The 19,457-nt window shown below is 37.6% G+C and overlaps 2 protein-coding genes across 2 annotated transcripts; one reads left to right on the forward strand and one right to left on the reverse strand.

Annotated features, from left to right (window-relative positions):
• On the reverse strand, positions 1-5,105 carry LOC142985349 (uncharacterized). The gene is made up of 5 exons (XM_076133462.1): positions 4,855-5,105; positions 3,979-4,503; positions 3,336-3,461; positions 2,761-2,883; positions 1-2,015 (listed from the first exon to the last, which is right to left on the reverse strand). Exons 1-5 carry the CDS (start codon positions 4,972-4,974, stop codon positions 1,815-1,817), a joined length of 1,095 nt encoding a protein of 364 aa, XP_075989577.1. The 5' UTR covers positions 4,975-5,105; the 3' UTR covers positions 1-1,814.
• A 4,462-nt stretch (positions 5,106-9,567) lies between these two features.
• Positions 9,568-19,089, forward strand: LOC142985182 (aldo-keto reductase 1B-like). Its single transcript, XM_076133196.1, has 7 exons — positions 9,568-9,708; positions 14,170-14,312; positions 15,179-15,320; positions 15,874-16,065; positions 17,114-17,313; positions 18,130-18,285; positions 18,960-19,089. Exons 1-7 carry the CDS (start codon positions 9,637-9,639, stop codon positions 18,997-18,999), a joined length of 945 nt encoding a protein of 314 aa, XP_075989311.1. The 5' UTR covers positions 9,568-9,636; the 3' UTR covers positions 19,000-19,089.
• Positions 19,090-19,457: the final 368 nt, after the last annotated feature.

Below are 19,457 nucleotides of genomic sequence, written 5' to 3' on the forward strand. Positions count from 1 at the left end.
CAAAAGTTATGCGCGTACTTGGTGATTCATTTTTATTTATATAGATAAGTTGTTGTAGTCAAATAAAACGAACTTAGTTATAAAATATATTTATTTAATTATCACTTATATTACTATGTAAATAATGTTTGTTCGTGAGTAAATAAATTGGTTATTGTAAAAACATTGTTCTTTTCTTTCTTTTTTAAAAAGACAACTCCCGCACTAAGAATTGCTCTTGTGTCGCGGGGACTTTTACAAACATACAAACAACGGAAACAAAGTACAACCAGACCTGAAACTATTATTTGTGGATCGTACAAATAATTGTTTCCTGTGGGAATCGAACCCACGACCTCCCGACGCAATGGTAGCGGCGTGGCGACTTAACACACTGCGCCAGAAAGGCAGTCCAATTTTATTTAAATATGCATAGATATAATAATGGGACAAAATACTTAAAATAAAATAGTATGTATGAAAGATTTGTATGTCTGAATATAGCAACAAGCCGTAATAAACATCATCAATCTAACTTTTCTTCCAACTATGTTGAAGTCGGCTTCCAGTCTCACCGGATGCAGCTGAATACCAGTATTTTACATGACACGACTGTCTATCAGACCTCCACAACACAGTTACCTGGGTTATAACACGATACTAAGTAACACTGCTTGTCAGACTCAAGCTTCTGACTACTGTTAACGACTGTCAAAGATCTATAATATTCTATAATATTAGTCCCGGGTGTGATTGGAACCACACGCGGCGCTACGGTTATTGCGGCGAGGTGACCACGTTAACCACTGCGACAAACGTGCAGTTAATCTTATTGCTAAATTCAGACTTACAAAGTTATTTAGTGTGAACTACAGGTCTATGCTAAAGATATACTAATATCACATTTAAATACTTAGGAGATTCTAGTGCTAATTTATGATATACTACAGGCCGCCCGCGACTTCGTCCGAACTCCGGGATAAAAAGTAGCCTATGTGTTATTCTAGGTCTTCAGCTACCTATATACATAATTTCGTCGTAATCGGTTCAGTAGTATTTGCGTGAAAGAGTAACAAACATCCATCATACATACATTTTCACAAACTTTCGCATTTATAATATTAGTAGGATTTTATATAATACTATTTATTTATTGTATATAATGTGCGTGTTGTGTTGTATTAATATCTAGACATTATCAGAGTAATGTGTTATTTTTCTTATACAACAGGATAAAACTGGAGGGAGGGGGAGGGTCGTGATTACACTTGAAAGAGGGGGGCGAACTTATACTTATTCATTAAATTATTTCTAGTAAGTTGGGGGGGCGTAATTATATTATACAGAGGGGGGGGGTGTCATTTGACTTCAAATTCTGACATGGCGAAGTTGAGTAACGCAAGTGTTGTAGCGAGGGGGAAGATATATCATCATATTTGTTGTTTTAATGACAGTGGTAGTGGTTGGGGGGGGGGGGTATTACTCTCGCTAAGGTAACCTAAGCCTGTGTAGATACTAGAGAAATGGGGGGGACTGCAGACTGACATGGGGGGGGTTCAACAACACAAGTTTTATAACGAGGGGGGTAAGATACTAGCGGCATGGAACTTCCTGGGAAGGGGGGGGTATCATGATATTTGTTGAGGGGGGGAAGTCAAAGTCAAAGGAAGTAATGACAGTCCTGTTGTTGGGTGGGGGAGTAAACACAGTGGGGGGACGGGGGTATAATTGCTATAAACGCAGCAGGGGGGTTGTAAAGACAGTGAGGGGGGGGTAATGACAATGGTAGTGGGGGGGGGGGGTACTTACAGTGGGAGCGGGGAGAATTACCCTCGCTAGGGTATCTTGAGCCGGTGTATATGCTCGCTCCGCGGCGCGACTCCGTGTATCCGCTGCAGGTGGCGCGCCACGTTCCGTCTCCGCGCGAACTTGTTGTCGCACACCACGCACTTGAACGAGTACTGCGGCGCGCGGTGACGGTTCTTGTGGATACGCATCAGGGTCACGGATTTGAATCTCGCCGGGCATTGGTCGCACTGAAAGAAAAAATATATTTGTTACCTTTAGACACACTTTTACCAGTCTTACCGAAGGGTATCGTGTTATAACTCAGGTAACTATGAGAATAAGAAAGAATAAGAAAGGCTAAGCTATGATAGGATATATGTATATCAGCTTAGCCTTTTTCCAAACTATGTTGTAGTCGGCTTCCAGTCTCACCGGATGCAGCTGAATACCAGTGTTTTACATGAAGCGACTGTCTATCTGACCTCCACAACACAGTTACCTGGGTTATAACATGAGACTAAGTAAGACTGGTTGTCAGACTTTCAAGCTTCTGACTACTGTTAACGGCTGTTCATAGATCTTCGAACATGACGGGATCCACAATTTAACGTAAAAGTGGCCATTAACTTAATTTTATTCAACTCTTGGCTTAGTTAACTACAGCCGCGGCTCGATCTCTGAAGTAAAGCTACGCTTGCCGAGGTTGTCCTGTGGATGAGTGACCATCTTATACATATAGAGTTCCTCCGCGTTTCGGAAGGCACGTTAAATTGTCAACCTGTCATGTTTAAAGATTTTCGACAGTCGTTAACAGTAGTCAGAAGCTTGAAAGTCTGACAACCAGTCGTACTTAGTATCGTGTTATAACCCAGGTAACTGTGTTGTGGAGGTCCGATAGACAGTCGCTACATGTACAATACTAGTATTCAGCTGCATCCGGTGAGACTGGAAGCCGACTCCAACATAGTTGGAAGGAAGGCTAGATTTATATACCTGTACTGTTTTATCAGGGAGGTGAATAGCAACATGTTGTAGATAACTGCTCTTGCGATGGAAGCCGGCGCCGCAGGACCCGCAAACATAGGGCTTCTCGCCTGTGTGGAGGCGCTCATGGATCTACAACAATAGGCATATGATACGTGATGTACAAGTCGCTTCTAATGTATATTTACAAATCACATTTACTTCAAATTTTAAAATCTAGCGGAAAATAATCAAATGCATTTGGTTAGAATAAATTGGTTAGTTGGTTTGAAGAAACGTCAACTGTTTTTTTGAAGGAATATACAATAATAAGTTCGTAAGTTTGAATAGTAATATGTCTAGCCTCTGTGGCGTGGTCAGTAGCGTATGCCACGCAAGAGGTCTTGGGTTCGAATCCTGGGTCGGGCCAAAAATTCTTTTCTGAGATTATCTGTTAAGAATATCTCAGAGATTGTCCGGAGTTAGGAAGTTGAGGTCGAAGACATCTGTGCCCTGGAGAGAACGTAAAGCCATCGGTTCTATGCCGCCGTAGCAAGATATTGGCTAGGACCAGTGACCTTAGTAGCTGTATGTGTATTAAGTACCTTTACTTGTTCAGCATTTGATGCCCGGTAGTCACAGTAGGAACATTTGTCTGTCTTCTCATAACCATGCTTAGCTTTACAGTGCATAAGCAGAAGTCTTCTGGTTATAAACTTTTTGCCACAGTGCTGTAAAAGAAATAAATACAATCATGATATTTATGTGTGGTGGGTTCGAATCCCACCCGGGACAAATCTTTGTGTGATGAGCACGGGTATTTGTTCTGAGCCTGGATGTCAATGTATCTATATAAGTATGTATTTACAAATATATAAGTATGTTTATCAGTTATTTGGTTACCATAGTACAAGCTCTGCTTAGTTTGGAATCAAATGACTATGTGTGAGTTGTCCAACTATATTTATATTTATTTATTTATGTCATTTAAGCTATTCTTGTATGCATAATTTCATCCCCTTATTAGCTTTTAATGGGCTTCTTTATCTAAAAATGCCATTATAAACCCCTCAGTGGATCATTATCCTAAAAATCCAAGATGATTCCAGATTTCCCACTATCCCTAACAGTATCAAAATCAGTGCAGCTATTTAGATTACCTTACTGACATGTTCAACCATACATTAGTATGGGGAAGTTTGGAAAATAATATACAACTAGTAAATGAAAGTAGGTAATAATACATACCTCACACACCACATCAAATCCTGTATGTATTTTATAATGATTTCGTAACGAAAGCTTAGAACTTAATATTTTATGACAATATTCACATTCTATCTCTTCTCGAACCCGCTCTTTCTTCTCTGTACCTTCTTTCTTAGGTTTTAAACTCTTTTTAACAATCTTTTCCTCACTTTTTTTACTTTTCTTATCTTTATAATCAATTTCTAAAGGTTTTTCAACGATATCTTCCACTCTTGATTCAAATACAATATCAGTAGTATCGTTATTCTCAACAGAATCAGCGAAATGTTCTTCGTTATCGTTGAAAGGTTTCAAATCATTGACCAAGTCTGATATGTCGATCGTTACGTGATCTTCAGTGTTAAATAAGTTAGATTCTATTTTAATTTCAAAGAGTTTATTGTTAACACGATTTAGTAATGCTTGTTGGTTCTCTTCACATTTTTTACGAAATTTGTATGAATTATTTATAAAGTTGATACAAGTTGTGCAAAGTTCTTGCGGCAGTTGATCGTTTATTTCTATCTGGAAAGGATAAAAATAATGTTAAAAGTAATTTAAGAAAGAGACTGGTTGGCATGACTTTTGGATAATAGAAGAGCGGGAATAAGAAAAAAAATACAAAAAAAATCTCTTTGATTTTCACCTGATAATGTTTTAAAAAGAAATAAGGCAGCTTTACGAGAAAACTTTACGTAAATGAGATTTATGTTTGAAATACTCGTAAACATACAACTATTTATTTTACTTAATTATAAAAATAAAAAATATTCGAATCTGAACAGTGTTTTTCCTATTAGCATTTAATTAATTTTACTGGACTTAATAAATGATCAAATTGAATAATAGGCTTATTACATTGAATTGAATAATTACCTTAATCCCTGTAGCTTGCAAAATAACTTCGGTATATTTTTCATTATGTTCAGGCAAAGGAAATATAGGATTTAAAGATTGACATCCTAAACATGTTCGGCAGCAATTCCATGAATTCATATTGAACAATTACACTTATAAATAATACTAAAATACTTGTATAACTAAATTATGGAGTAAATCACCATATTTTATTCATATTTACGTAAATATTTTCTGATACGAAAATGCACAATACGGGCTTACGAGACGCCAGATTTGACGTTTGCGTTTAGTTTCACGCACTGATCAGAATAATGATTTTAAATTATATTCGTTTTGTAAAAAAATATTAATATTCTTTTTATGCAATATTAGAGGATATTGTAAATATTTTTATAGATTTATTATTACCCAAAATGTAATTTTGTGTATTCTTTAAACACTTATTGTTATGACGACCGTGTCGCAGCTTCGGTTAAGATGGTCGTCGTCCTGCCAGACCTATTACGCCAGTGACCATACTGTTCATTTCAATTATTTCCCATACAAACAAACAGGGCATAAAGGTATTAGCGTAATGCTTTTGCCTTATCATGAATGGTTATTAAATATTTGGCTGAGATATTTTACAACCTTTAATAAAATATTACAGCCTCGCCTACCCGACCCTCTACCCGCGTTGGAAAATATTGATTCTACTTTGAAATCCGTTAATATAAAAGCGTCTCGCTGCAGTCCTTGAAAAATTTTATAAAATACTAACAACTAATAAATGAATAACTAAACAAATATCATTGGACAACTCACACACGGTAATTTGGTTCTAAATTAAGCGGAGCTTGTACCTACTATAGTAAGCAAATAACTGATAAATATTATTATGTAACTTACCCGCATACCACACTTATTTACTTGCTTATCAATGTTTACGATCGATCGGGAAAATAATTACTGTAGGTATAACTGCTTTTTTCTTATCGGATGATAAGGTAAGCTGAGAGCAATTACTATGTGGATATTTCTAATTGAAATTGTGTTTCGTAAATAGAAATAGTGTGTATTATGTACTTTTAGAGGAAAAAAAAGAATGTGAGATAATTACGAGATACTTCAAAAAAATAAGTTAACATCTCACTAAAATTACTGATCATTTCGGTGAAATTACTAGACATCTCCTGAATTTATTAGACATTTACTGAAATGATTAGATATTTCCTGAAATTACTAGATATCTCAATAAAATTACATAACATATCACAGAAATTATTAAAGATTTTTTTAAATTTCAAGACACGACTCACTGAAAATACTAGTCATTTCGCCGAAATAAGATAATATCGCTCTGAAATTACTGAAACTCTCACTGAAATTATATAACATCTCATAAAAATGCAATACATGCCCTGAAATTATTAGTCATTTCCTGAAATTACTAGACATTTAACTGAAATGAGATTACATCTCCTGAAATTATACCTACTTATCCTAAAATTATTAGTCACCTTATTGAAATTACTGAACATATCCCGAAATAACTACACATTTCTTTAAAGTCATCGTACTGAATTAGATTAAGTACATCTCCTGAAACAACTACAGGAATCCTGAAAATGTTAGACATCTCACTGAAATCTATACTAATATTATAAAGCGGAGGAGTTTGTTCGTTTGTTTGTTTGAACGCGCTAATCTCAGGAACTACTGGTCCGATTTGAAAAAATATTTCAGTGTTAGATAGCTCATTTATCGAGGAAGGCTTTAGGCTATACATCATCACGCTACGACCGATAGGAGCAGAGTACCAGTTAAAATGCTACAAAACAGGGAAAATTTTGACCCATTCTCTCTTATGTGACGCAAGCGAAGTTGCGCGGGTCAGCTAGTTATTAATATCCTTGCCGAAAATGTCATAAAATTCCTTTCAATTTGCTTAAAAGATTCTAGATTATTTGATAGTAGTAATACCTACATAGGAACATCGTTAGGTTCAAAACATAAACATGATTATGTAATTTTCTCAATACATAATATTTACATTAAGAACATAGTGTTTTCAAAACAAATCCGTAATTTGTATTCACAGGTTAAAGATCTTATGATTTATGTACTAAGTAAATACATTCCTAGATTATATTATCTACTAGCTGACCCGCGCAACTTCACTTGCGTCACATAAGCGTTAAAAATGTTCCCCGTTTTTGTAACATTTTTCACTGGTACTCTGCTCCTATTGGTAGTAGCGTGATGATATAGCCTATAGCCTTCCTCGATAAATGGTCTATCTAACACTGAAAGAATTTTTCAAATCGGACCAGTAGTTCCTGAGATTAGCGCGTTCAAACAAACAAACAAACAAACAAACAAACAAACAAACAAACAAACTCTTCAGCTTTATAATATTAGTATAGATTAAGATATGAGGTTTTATTTAGAAACTATAGATAGTAAATATCTTTATTAATAGTTAGGATATGTAACAATATATATACATTATATCTTACTTTAGTGTGGTGTGTTCGAATCCCACCCGGGACAAAAAGGTAGTATTCGTGTGATGAGCACGAGTATCTGTTCTGAGCCAGGTTGTTCTTCTTCTTCTTATCGTATGGTTAATGGTCAACCTAGTGTCAAAGTTATTCAAGCCGCCCGAAGGCTGTTGACATGGCTTAACGACTGTTATCTTAATTGACAACTACCGGACCGACGTTTTACGTGCCCTCCGAAGCACGGAGACACTCAGTTCAAAAAAGCGGTCACCCATCTCTGGAATGACTGCGCCAAAGTTAGCTCAACCCACAGATCGTCTACCGACCGGAGATCGCAACTGGCTTTAACTTTAACATATAAGTATGTATTTAGAGGTATTTAAGTATGTTTATTAGTTATTTGGTTACCATAGTACAAGCTCTGTTTAGTTTGGAATCAAATGACCGTGTGTGAGTTGTCCAATGATATTTATTTGATTATTTTTATATTATTGCTACTGATATGATTGCTCTAGCCAGTGGCGTAACTACAGGGTGGCAAGTCGGCAAAATGCCACGGGCCCCCAGCCGGAAGGGGCCCCCGATCATAGGAGAATCCCAACTCCCAATTTTTTAATTATCATACATTTCAACTTTCTTATATTGGGGGGAGGAGGCCGACGGATTTCGATGAAGCCACGGGCCTCGAACGATATAGTTACGCCACTGGCTCTAGCGTTCCGAGACCGGATTAATCAAAAGAATCACGTGAATGTGACAATGTGTAGTGAGTGAGAGACACAGATATAATGACGTCACGTAGTGAACACGTTTGTTATGACACGAATCAAGGTTAAACTACCGGCCTAAAATCAATTGTTTTTCAAAATATTTCCGATTACATCACTGCTTGTCACCTAAGCGGCGAGTCGTAAAGATTTCAAGGCCAGTGTAGGAAAATTTGTGCGTTGACTCAGTGCATTGATAACACGAAATAAGGTTTGATTCGAATGTTACGATTGAAATATGTTGCGACAAATAAATCGCGAAATCGCTGTCATTTTCAAAGATCTTTGACAGTTGTTACCGTAGTCAGAAGCTTGAAAGTCTAGCAACCAGTCTTACCGAAGGGTATCGTGTTATAGTCCAGGTAACTGTGTTGTGGAGGTCAGATAGACAGTCGCTGCATGTAAAACACTGGTATTCAGCTGCATCCGGTGAGTATTGTGAGAAGTGGGAATGAAGGCTAGGCTGATTTATAAGTCGCTAAATAGCAAAACAATATCCTGGCTTTAAGCCTCAGCCTCAGAGCAAATAATATTTTTTGAGAAGTAAATTCCGACTATCCCTTCTGCAACAACCGTGATAATATGAACGTATATTAAATACATAAATATTGCAGTGATAGCCGAGTGGTATAAGTAGATACCTCCCACGCAAGTAGTCGCAGGTCCGAACCCGATGCAATACCCCAATGACTTTTCCAAGTTATGTGTGTATCTATACTAATCTATACTTCTATACTAATATTACAAAGCTGAAGAGTTTGTTTGTTTGTTTGTTTGAACGCGCTAATCTCAGGAACTACTGGTCCGATTTGCAAAATTCTTTCAGTGTTAGATAGACCATTTATCGAGGAAGGCTATAGGCTATATATCATCACAGTACGACGAATAGGAGCAGAGTAGCAATAAAAAATGTTACAATAACGGGTAAAATTTTGACCCGTTATCTTATGTGACGCAAGCGAAGTTGCGCGGGTCAGCTAGTTAGAAATAATTATCACTTGCTCTAACGGCGAAGGAAAATATGATGAAACCTTGCATGCCTAAAATTTGTTAAATACATTTATTGAGGACATACAAAGTCCCCAACCCGCACTTGGCCAGCGTGGTGGACTCAAGGCCTAACCCCTCCCTAGTCTGGGAGGAGACCTAAAGTGAGACAGTAATGGGTTATTTAAAAAAAATCATTGGACAACTTACACGGTACGGTACTATGGTAACCAGATAACTGATAAACATACTTATATACTTCAAAAACATACTTATAAAGATACATTAACGACCAGGTTCAGAACAGATACTCGTGCTCATCACCCAAAGATTTGTCCCGGGTGGTATTCGAACCCACCACACGCGGCGCTACGGTTATCGTGGTGAGGTGACCACTTTAACCACTGCGCCAAACGTGCAGATGATAAAAAAAATCTAACTTGCGACAAATCGCAAAAACAACACAAGCATTAAAATAAGTACTTACTAGAAATAGCCGCGGCACATACTTCCTAGTTCAGTCTATATCTGCGCGTGGTACGAAATAGTCGTGATACAAAATGGCGGCCAACGTTCCGATTATATTAAATAATGGACGCACTTGTCCTGTTATTGGACTGGGCACTTGGAAAGTAAGTATTTTAAATATTAATTATTTATTTTTAGGATTTTTGGTGGTAAATAATTCGATAATTTATTATGTTTTGGACATTTTTTTTGTAAAAATGTTAGTGATCACCCTTTTTGCACTAATTTAAGTCTATGCTAAATTAAAGTGCTTCTTAATGCACCGGTTTACCAAATTTCTGATTATTTTCTTAGGTAACTTACTTACATTTTTTCATTTTAACAAGTACTTAATCTATTTTTTTTATTTCCACTTTCATATTTGTTGGCAAAGGTGCATAAAATACATCAACCTTTCATTAAGTATTTATATTAGACTGAAATCATCGAATGTTATATTGGGCTATTCAATCTTCCTACTTCATTTTTAATATCAATAAAATGAAAATACTTTTGGGTAGTCAATTAGAAAAAAAGTGTAAACTATAATATTATCTTACAAGAGTATATTCAACAATAATTATCATATTTCTGCACTATCACTAATTCCGTTTTCACCAAACTTTACACATTGATTACCCCGCCGATTATTACATTGGAAAAAACCGCATGAAAATCCATTCAGTAGTTTTGAGCTACTTACAAAAAAACTGACACGGGACCGCGTACATGTTTTTTATATCGTGACTTTTGACCTTGATTTAGAACCTATGTATCGATCCGCCTATGTGATATTATGTAGGTACTTCGATAGGTGTATTTGTGCTTAGTTCGAAAAACAAAATAATAATCAATCTGGTTTTTTTTTCGTATCTGTTCTGAGCCTGGTTGATGTATTTAAGTATATAAGTATGTATTTAGAAATATATAAGTATGTTTATCAGTTATCTGGTTACAGTACAAGCTCTGCTTAGTTTGGAATCAAATGACTGTGTGTGAGTTGTCCAGTGATATTTATTTTACTGTGTAAAAACTGGTTAAATAAATCTTAAACGGCTATTTATTGATTAACTTTTGTGATGTTGTTTTATTTGGCCATATTATCGGCTAAAACTAAAACGTGCAAAAAATCCTGTTTGTTAAAAGGGAGCCCCCTTAAATTTTCTTTTATTCTGTTTTTTAGTTGGTATAGCCACAAAATAGAAAATATTTTTTTTTATAACCCGTTATTGTCCCACTGCTGGTCAAGGATCTCGACCCAAACGAAGGGGAGGGGTTAGGCCTTGAGTCCACCACGCTGGCCAAGTGCGAGTTGAGGAATGAGAAAATGTCAACTGTCTATCTATCACGGTTCATGAGATACAGCCTGGTGACAGACAGACAGTGAAGTTTTATAAATAGGCTCGTATTTTTACCATTTAGGTACGGAATCCTAAAAAGATCTAACACTAAAATGGCGTTACAAATAAGATAAGATGTTTACAGAAAGATAGACTTAGTATCATCTTTGTATCTTATCAGGGCGCGCCCCTGGTCGAACTGTTTTTGCTGTTATGCCATAGATAATCTTTAAACTTTATCAACAACTTATCAGAGACTGATAGTAGAGTACCCAGGGAGGAAATATCTATATTTTTTAGACAATTTTGAAATTATGTAGCGGATCGCTACATACAGCGACATCTACTGGGACCAGCGCACAACCAACCACCACGCGCAGTGTGACTGACGTCACAAGTCCTGAATCGCGCTATCAAAGTTTGCACTGCAATTGACTATACAAGTTCCCGACTACAACAGTCGGGCAGCCTAGGCCCACCAGGCATGATCACCTCGCCTGTTCGGAGGATCCTCTCTTTGTGTTGGAGAAACACGATCACTTCGTTCCTCCAAAATTACACCGGTCTAGTTAATAAGCCGCATGAATATATCTCTCTGGTTAAGCTACGCTTGCCGTGATTGATTTGTGGATAGGTAACCATATTATACACGGTTTCCGAAGGCACGTTAAATTGTGGGTCCCGGCTGGCATTTTCAAAGATCTTTGACAGTCGTTAACAGAAGTCAGAAGCTTGTAAGTCTGACAACCAGTCTTACCGAAGGGTTGCGTGTTATAACCCAGGTAACTGTGTTGTGGAGGTCCAATAGACAGTCGCTGCATGTAAAACACTGGAATTCAGCTGCATATCCGGTGAGACTGGAAGCCGACTCCAACATAGTTGGAAGAAAGGCTAGGCTGATACATGTACATACATACTAATGTAGGTATGTACTTATGTATGTAAATTAAACGCGAACGCTGTAACCATCTGATTATAAAATACGTATGTACTCATTAAAATATATTATAATACCAAATGTCAGTTACCTAACCTATAAAAAACAAATCAAAAATGTACGTACCTATTTGCAAAATTTTACCGATAACCTTACGTGATAAAAAATAACTACTTACTTAAAAATATTGTAGGTACCTACACGCACTTTTAAAACATAAACCAAAGATTTATTATGATAAGGTAAATTATTTTTGCACATCATGCATGTTATATCCGGGAGCGTTTACTGAGGTGTATAAAATAGACCACGTTTCACTATAACAATGTTAGTCCCTGTAATATATTAGGTCGGGGAAAAAGTCTTTTCACATTATAGTATGTATGAACTTGTAATAAAATCTCTTTGGCTTCAAGAATCACAAATGAGTACACGGTTCATTAGGTTTCTTTCAGTGAGCTCGTGAGGTACCCAAATATCGAGCTTTTATGTGTAGAGAAAAGATTTTATTACAAGTTCATACATACATACGTTAATGCGAAAAGACTTTTTCCCCGAACTAATATGCTTAGCATTATACTTAATTCATATTGTTCATTGGGGGTGCTATTGAGGGGTGGTATTAAGGGGTGTTTTAAATCAATACGTCAAGGGCAGCAGTTTAAAAACTATGATTATTTTACAACCCGGCTCTCGATCGATATGTAATGCATTTTTCATGGGCAACTGATGGTCATGTATGACAACATGTATGTATGTGAATGAAGCAAAATAAGTTTGTAGGGATCGTACCAAGTTACGTTCTTTGGTCTTTGCTTCCCGCCAAGGGAATGGAAGGCACTATTTATGTGTTGGACAAAGGGCCTTTGGTCTTTTTAGGTAGATCTTCAACATTAATACTTCGTCCGCCACCTGAATTTTCCTATGGGAATACGTCATTTTCCCGGGGTAAAAAGCAGCCTATGTCCTTTCTCGGGTATAAAAATATCTCCATACCAAATTTCCTGCAAATTGGTTCAGTAGTTTAGGCGTGATTGAGTAACAGACAGACAGACAGACAGAGTTACTTTCCCATTTATAATATTAGTATGCATGTGATTTATCGTATGGTCATGGTCATGGTGGTTTTGAAAAATGCGACCTTGTATGTAACTAGTTTCAATAGAGCCTTAACTAGCTAATTTCAGTGCACCGTAGTATGTTTACAGTGTTTTTAATAAAACCTTGAAAAACTCTCTAATTTGCTCAGAAGCAGACCTGATAAACATTTTAGCAGCTTTTGTGATAATTGTAAAACAAACAATGCGCTGTTTATTTCTATTTTGTTAGCACACCAGGAAAATATTTTGTTGGAACTTTGCTCGCTATGACAAAATGAATAATGCTTTAAAAACTTCCTGACTAATTAAGAAAGTAAAAAAGCACATTCAAAGGTGCTACTCGTAACCGGTCCTGTATGACAACATGTATGTACATATGTGAAGGAAGCAAGGGAAGTTTGTAAGGATCGTACCAAGTGGCGTTCTTTGGTCTATATAAATCATCTCATCTCATCTCATCTATCGTATGGTTAGTGGTCAACCTAGTGTCAAAGTTGTTCAAGCCGCCCGAAAGGCCTTTGACATGGCTTAACGACTGTTATCTTAATTGATAACAACCGGGACCGACTTTTTACGTGCCCTCCGAAGCACAGATCAAATACCACTATGCGGTCACCCACCTACAGAATGACCGCGCCAACGGTTACTTAACCCACAGATCGTCTACCGACCGGTGAGCACAACTGGCTATGAGCGCCTCTTTCGTTTATATAAATAAAAATGAATCACCAAAATGTAAATACACGCATAACGTCGCGACAAGGTTTCTACGGGATCGATGGGATCAAAAATCCCATGGGAATGGAATTAACGCGATAAAATTGTACTAGAGCCGAACAAATTCGGGACTGTAGCAAGGGAAGTTTGTAAGTGATTTTCTCTGGTCTCTACCTATATTTAAGGGAAGAAGGCGTGATTTTATGTTTGTGTGTAATCTATACTAATATTATAAAGCTGAAGAGTTTGTTTGTATGTTTGTTTGTTTGAAAGCGCTAATCTCAGGAACTACTGGTCCGATTAGACAAATTCTTTCAGTGTTAGATAGCCCATTTATCGAGGAAGGCTATAGGCTATATATCATCACGCTACGACCACTATGAGCAGAGTCCTAGTGAAAGATGTTACAAAAACGGGGAAAATTATGAGTCTCTTATGTGACGCAAGCGAAGTTGATTGGGTCAGCTAGTTTTAAATAATTTTTCTTTCCAGTCAAAGCCTGGTGAAGTAACACAGGCAGTAAAAGATGCCATCGATGCTGGCTATCGTCACATCGACTGTGCTCACGTCTATGGCAATGAAAAGGAGGTCGGAGAAGCTTTGAAGACGAAGTTTGCTGAAGGAGTCATTAAAAGGTTAGTTGGACTCATCTATACTAATATTACAAAGCTGAAGAGTTTGTTTGAACGCGCTAATCTCAGGATCTACTGGTCTGATTTGAAAAATAATTTCAGTGATAAATAGCCCATTTATTGAGGAAGGCTATAGGGCTATAGGCTTACATAAGAGAGAATGGGTCATAATTTTCCCCGTTTTTGTAACATTTTTTAATTGTACTCTGCTCCTATTGGTCGTAGCGTGATGATATATAGCCTTTGTCGATAAATGGGCTATCTAACACTGGAAGAATTTTTCAAATCGGATCAGTAGTTCCTGAGAATAGCGCGTTCAAACAAACAAACTCTTCAGCTTTATAATATTAGTATATAAGTATAGAAATTTCGTCCTCGAAACAGCTCGCTGATATATGAATACGCATAAAGTTATTGGTGCTTTACTCGCTATTTTATTTTGTATTTGAATCTAGACACAAGAAACTAGTGTACAGTAGACTAAACATAAATACAGTAGTCGTATACGCGGAGTGCGTGTGACGGAGACGTAACAACGACGTGCTTCCGTTCCGTCGCTCGCTTTAATAAACCTATTGTCTAAGGCATTTTGTTTGAATAAGCACTTATAGTTATGTCTTCAATATGACAATAGTGGCTTGTATAAGATATTTAAGAATTGCGTGCTAATAATAATATAATATAAGTATACTTTATAATATTAGTATAGATCTGGTTACAGTACAAGCTCTGCTTAGTTTGGAATCCGATTTGGAAAATTAGTGTGTTAGTTGTCCCAAAATATTTATTTATTTTTATGTATGTATTCGATAGGTCACATAAAAATCTTTTCACACAGACAAATAATAATGAAAACTGTATCATTTCAGGGAAGATATCTTCATAACCTCAAAGTTATGGTGCACATTCCACCGGCCGGACCTGGTGGAAGGTGCCATAAAGACCACCCTGGAGAACCTGGGCTTGGAGTACCTCGACCTGTACCTGATTCACTGGCCTCAGGCCTTCAAGGTTATATTCTTTTATATCTTTTTTAAATCCGAAAGTTCATGAGATACTTGTACCGACATAAACAATTAAATAGCTTTTTCTCAGTTGCCTCAGTTACCAGTCATTTATAAGAAACAACTCCCGCACTATGAATTGCTCTTGTGTCGCGAGGACTTTTACACAAAGCACAATCAGACTGAAACAATTATTTGTGGATATCTCAAATAGGTGTTCCGTGTGGGGATCGAAACCATGACCTCCCGACGCAATAGTAGCGACGTGGTGACCTAACCCACTGCGCCACGGTGGCAGTCAAAATTTCAAAATTTTACATGGAGCGACTGCTTAAAATTGATATACCAATCTATCTATACAATATCTATACAATATATAAAAATGAATTGCAGTTCGTTAGTCTCGCAAAACAAGTGAACGGCTGGACCGATTTGGTTAATTTTGGTCTTGAATTATTTGTGGAAGTCCAGAGAAGATGTAAAAGGTATTAAATAAAAACAAGAAAGCTTGACCGGAGCTGCGCGGGTCAACCAGTTAACACTATATTTATTTTCCTCAGGAAGGTGATGAACTCTTCCCTATGAAAGACAATAAGATAGAAGGGTCGTCTGTGGACTATGTGGACACGTGGAAGGCGATGGAGACCCTGGTCCAGAAGGGCCTGAGTAAGAGCATCGGCGTCTCCAACTTTAACAAGAAACAGTTAGAAAGGGTTCTGGCTGCTGCTTCCATTAAACCAGCTATGCAGCAGGTAAGGTTTTATTAAAAACTAGCTGACTTCGCTTGCGTCACATAAGAAAGAATGGGTTAAATTTTTCCCCGTTTTTGTAACATTTTTCACTGGTACTCTGCTCCTATTGATAGTAGCGTAATGATATATAGCCTATAATCTTCCTCGATAAATGGACTATCTAACACTGAAAGAATTTTTCAAATCGGACCACCAGTTCCTAGATTAGCGCGTTCAAACAAACAAACAAACTCTTCAGCTTTATAATATTAGTAAAGATTTGTCACTTAGGACAGATTTTACATACAAATTTTCATCCCCTATTTTAGCCTCTTGGGGATAGAATTGGGGATGAAAATTTAATCTACATCATAACATGCATTCCAAATTTCAGCCCGATCCGTCCAGTGGTTTGTGCTGTGCGTTGATAGACCACTATGTCAGTCACCTTTGAGTTAATTATTATTAAAAAAAAATACTCTGTGACGCCGTCGGTAGTGTTTGCGACTGTCGGGCAAAATAACCGGGTTAGAAAAAAGTATTTTCAGAGATTTTCTATAAATAATTTCTCAAAGAATGCCCGGAGTAAGGAATTTAAGGTCGTAGACCTCCTTGCCTCGGAGAGGCTATATAAGGTTACATTACATAATATGCTATATCGTGACGTCATGCGACTTATTCAATGTATCGCCTTGAGGCGCCCATAGCCAGTTGCGCCCACCGGTCGGTAAACGATCTGTGGGTTAAACAACCCTTGGCGCGGTCATTCCATAGATGGGTGACCGCATAGAGGTATTTGAGCTGGACGTCTCCGTGCTTCGGAGGGCACGTAAAAAATCGGTCCCGGTTGTTGTCTGCTAAGATAACAGTCGTTAAGCCATGTCAAAGGCCTTTCGGGCGGCTTGAACAACTTTGACACTAGGTTGCATGACCACTAACCATACGACAAACAAGCAATGTATCGCCTTTAAAAAAAAACTCATATACGATATTTTTCTACAATCTACCAGACTTACAATAATATTAGAAAGTCATCATCCCTATTCTTTTATTATTTTCTTTTCCCTAGATCGAGGTCCATCCCTGGTTGAACCAGCAGCCCCTGATCGACTTCTGCAAGTCCCACGACATTGCCATCACCGCGTACTCCCCTCTCGGCTCTCCAGACAGACCCTTCGCTAAGCCTGGAGACCCTGTGTTGCTGGAGGAAGCCAAGATCAAGACCATCGCTGACAAATACGGGAAGAGTGTAGCTCAAGTCCTTATCAGGTACATATTTCATGCAAATCAAAAAAATTGGGTGTGATTTTGGGTATAAAAAGGTTGTGGAGGAACGAGGTGATCATATGTTCCTCCAACACAAAGGGAGGATCCTCCGACCAGGCGAGGTGATCGTGCCTTGTGGGCCTAGGCTGCCCGACTGTTGTAGTCGGGAACTTGTATATATAGTCAATTGCAGTGCAAACTTCGATAGCGCGATTCAGGACTTGTGACGTCAGTTACACTGCGCGTGGTGGTTGGTTGTGCGCTGGTCCCAGTAGATGTCGCTGTATGTAGCGATCCGTTACAAGGTCTAACAAGGTATTTCGTGTCTCTAAGAACCTGCCAATGGGTGTGCAGTGGTGACACTACGTCGCTACCATTGCGACGAGAGGTCTTCAATTTCCACACGGGACAATTTTATTATTGGTGCGATCCGCAAATAATTGTTTCGGGTCTGGTTGTACTTTGTGTCCGTTGTTTGTATGTTTGTAAAAGTCCCCGCGACACAAGAGCAATTCTTAGAGCGGGAGGTGTCTTTACAAACGACTACCTAAGTTTAAGTCTGGCTGTTACTGTGGCGCGGTCGACAATGTTAGCGACTGCTGCGTAAGAGCTCTCGGGTTTCAATCCCACCAGGTAAAAAACTTTGTGTGATGAGCGCGAGTATTTGTTCTGAGCCTGGTTGTTAATGTATCTATATAAGTATGTATTTAGAAGTATAAAAGTATGTTTATTAGTTAGTTGAGTACAAGCTCTGCTTAGTTTGCAATCAAATGAACGTGTGTGAGTAGTCCAATGATATTTATTTATGTTTATTTCCAGATACGCGATCGATCGTGGTCTCGTCGTCATACCAAAATCAGTGACAAAATCCCGTATCATTCAGAATTTCAATGTGTTTGACTTTCAATTGTCACTTGATGATATCAAAGAGTTGTCGAGCTTGGAGTGCAAAGGAAGGGTCTGTTCTATGGGCGAGTAAGTATCATAAAAAATCTACACATATAAATTATCTAATATATAAAATTCTCGCGTCACAGTTTTCGTTGCCACACTCTTCCGAAACGGCTTGATCGATTCTAATGAAATTTTGTGAGCATATTGAGTAGGTGTGAGAATCGGCCAACATCTATTTTTCATACCCCTAAGTGACATTTTTTTTTATTCATAGGGCAAAACAACGTTTGCCGGGTCAGCTGGTAAATCTATACTAATTTTTATTTGCAAACCTTTTTCGTAACCTAATATTTTACTCCTTTATTAGTTAAAACCTACTTCATTTAGTCTCTCCATCACTCGGTTGACTGGCAGAAAATGCCTTTGGCATTAAGTCCGCCTTTATACGAATTGTGTATTAGAAGTTTAAATAAAAAAAACTATTATTAAAGTGAAACTTTGTTTGAACGCGCTTATCTCAAGAACTACTGGTTCGAATTGATTTTTTTTTACTGTTGCACAGCCTGTTTATTGAGGAAGGCTTTAGGCGATATAATATCACGCTGCAACTAATAGGAACGGAGTAGCAACGAAAAATTGTTACATTACAAAATCTGGGAAAATTTTTACCCATTCTCTCTTATGTGACGCAAGCGAAGTTGGCTTCAGCTATTCTACAATACAGTTTTTCATATAATTGTTTCCTTTTCTTTCAGCACATATCACCCGGACTATCCATTTAACGACGAATATTAGAACAAAGCATTTAAATCACGCCACAGTGAAGAAATTACTTAGATCACTTTGCAGAAAGACTTAAAATGTTAAATAAATATATTTAAGTAATATTTTTGTTTTATTACCTTCTTCTTTGGCGCAGTGGTTTAAGCGGTCACCTCGCCGCAACAACCGTAGCGCCGCGTGTTCGAATCCCACCCGGGACAAATCTTTGTGTGATGAGCACGGGTATTTGTTCTGAGCCTGGATGTCAATTTATCTATATAAGTATATATTTAAAAGTATATAAGTATGTTTATCAGTTATTTGGTTACAGTACAAGCTCTGCTTAGTTTGGAATCAAATGACCGTGTGTGAGTTGTCCATCAATATTTATTTATTTATTCTTTTGGCCTGTCAACGACACCGTGATATTACCTAAACTATACCGTAGTTATCTATCAGTCAAATCAGCTACTCTTTATGAAATGTCAAAA

The sequence above is a fragment of the Anticarsia gemmatalis genome, chromosome 29, assembly GCF_050436995.1.
Source record: "Anticarsia gemmatalis isolate Benzon Research Colony breed Stoneville strain chromosome 29, ilAntGemm2 primary, whole genome shotgun sequence".
Lineage (NCBI taxonomy): Eukaryota > Metazoa > Arthropoda > Insecta > Lepidoptera > Erebidae > Anticarsia > Anticarsia gemmatalis.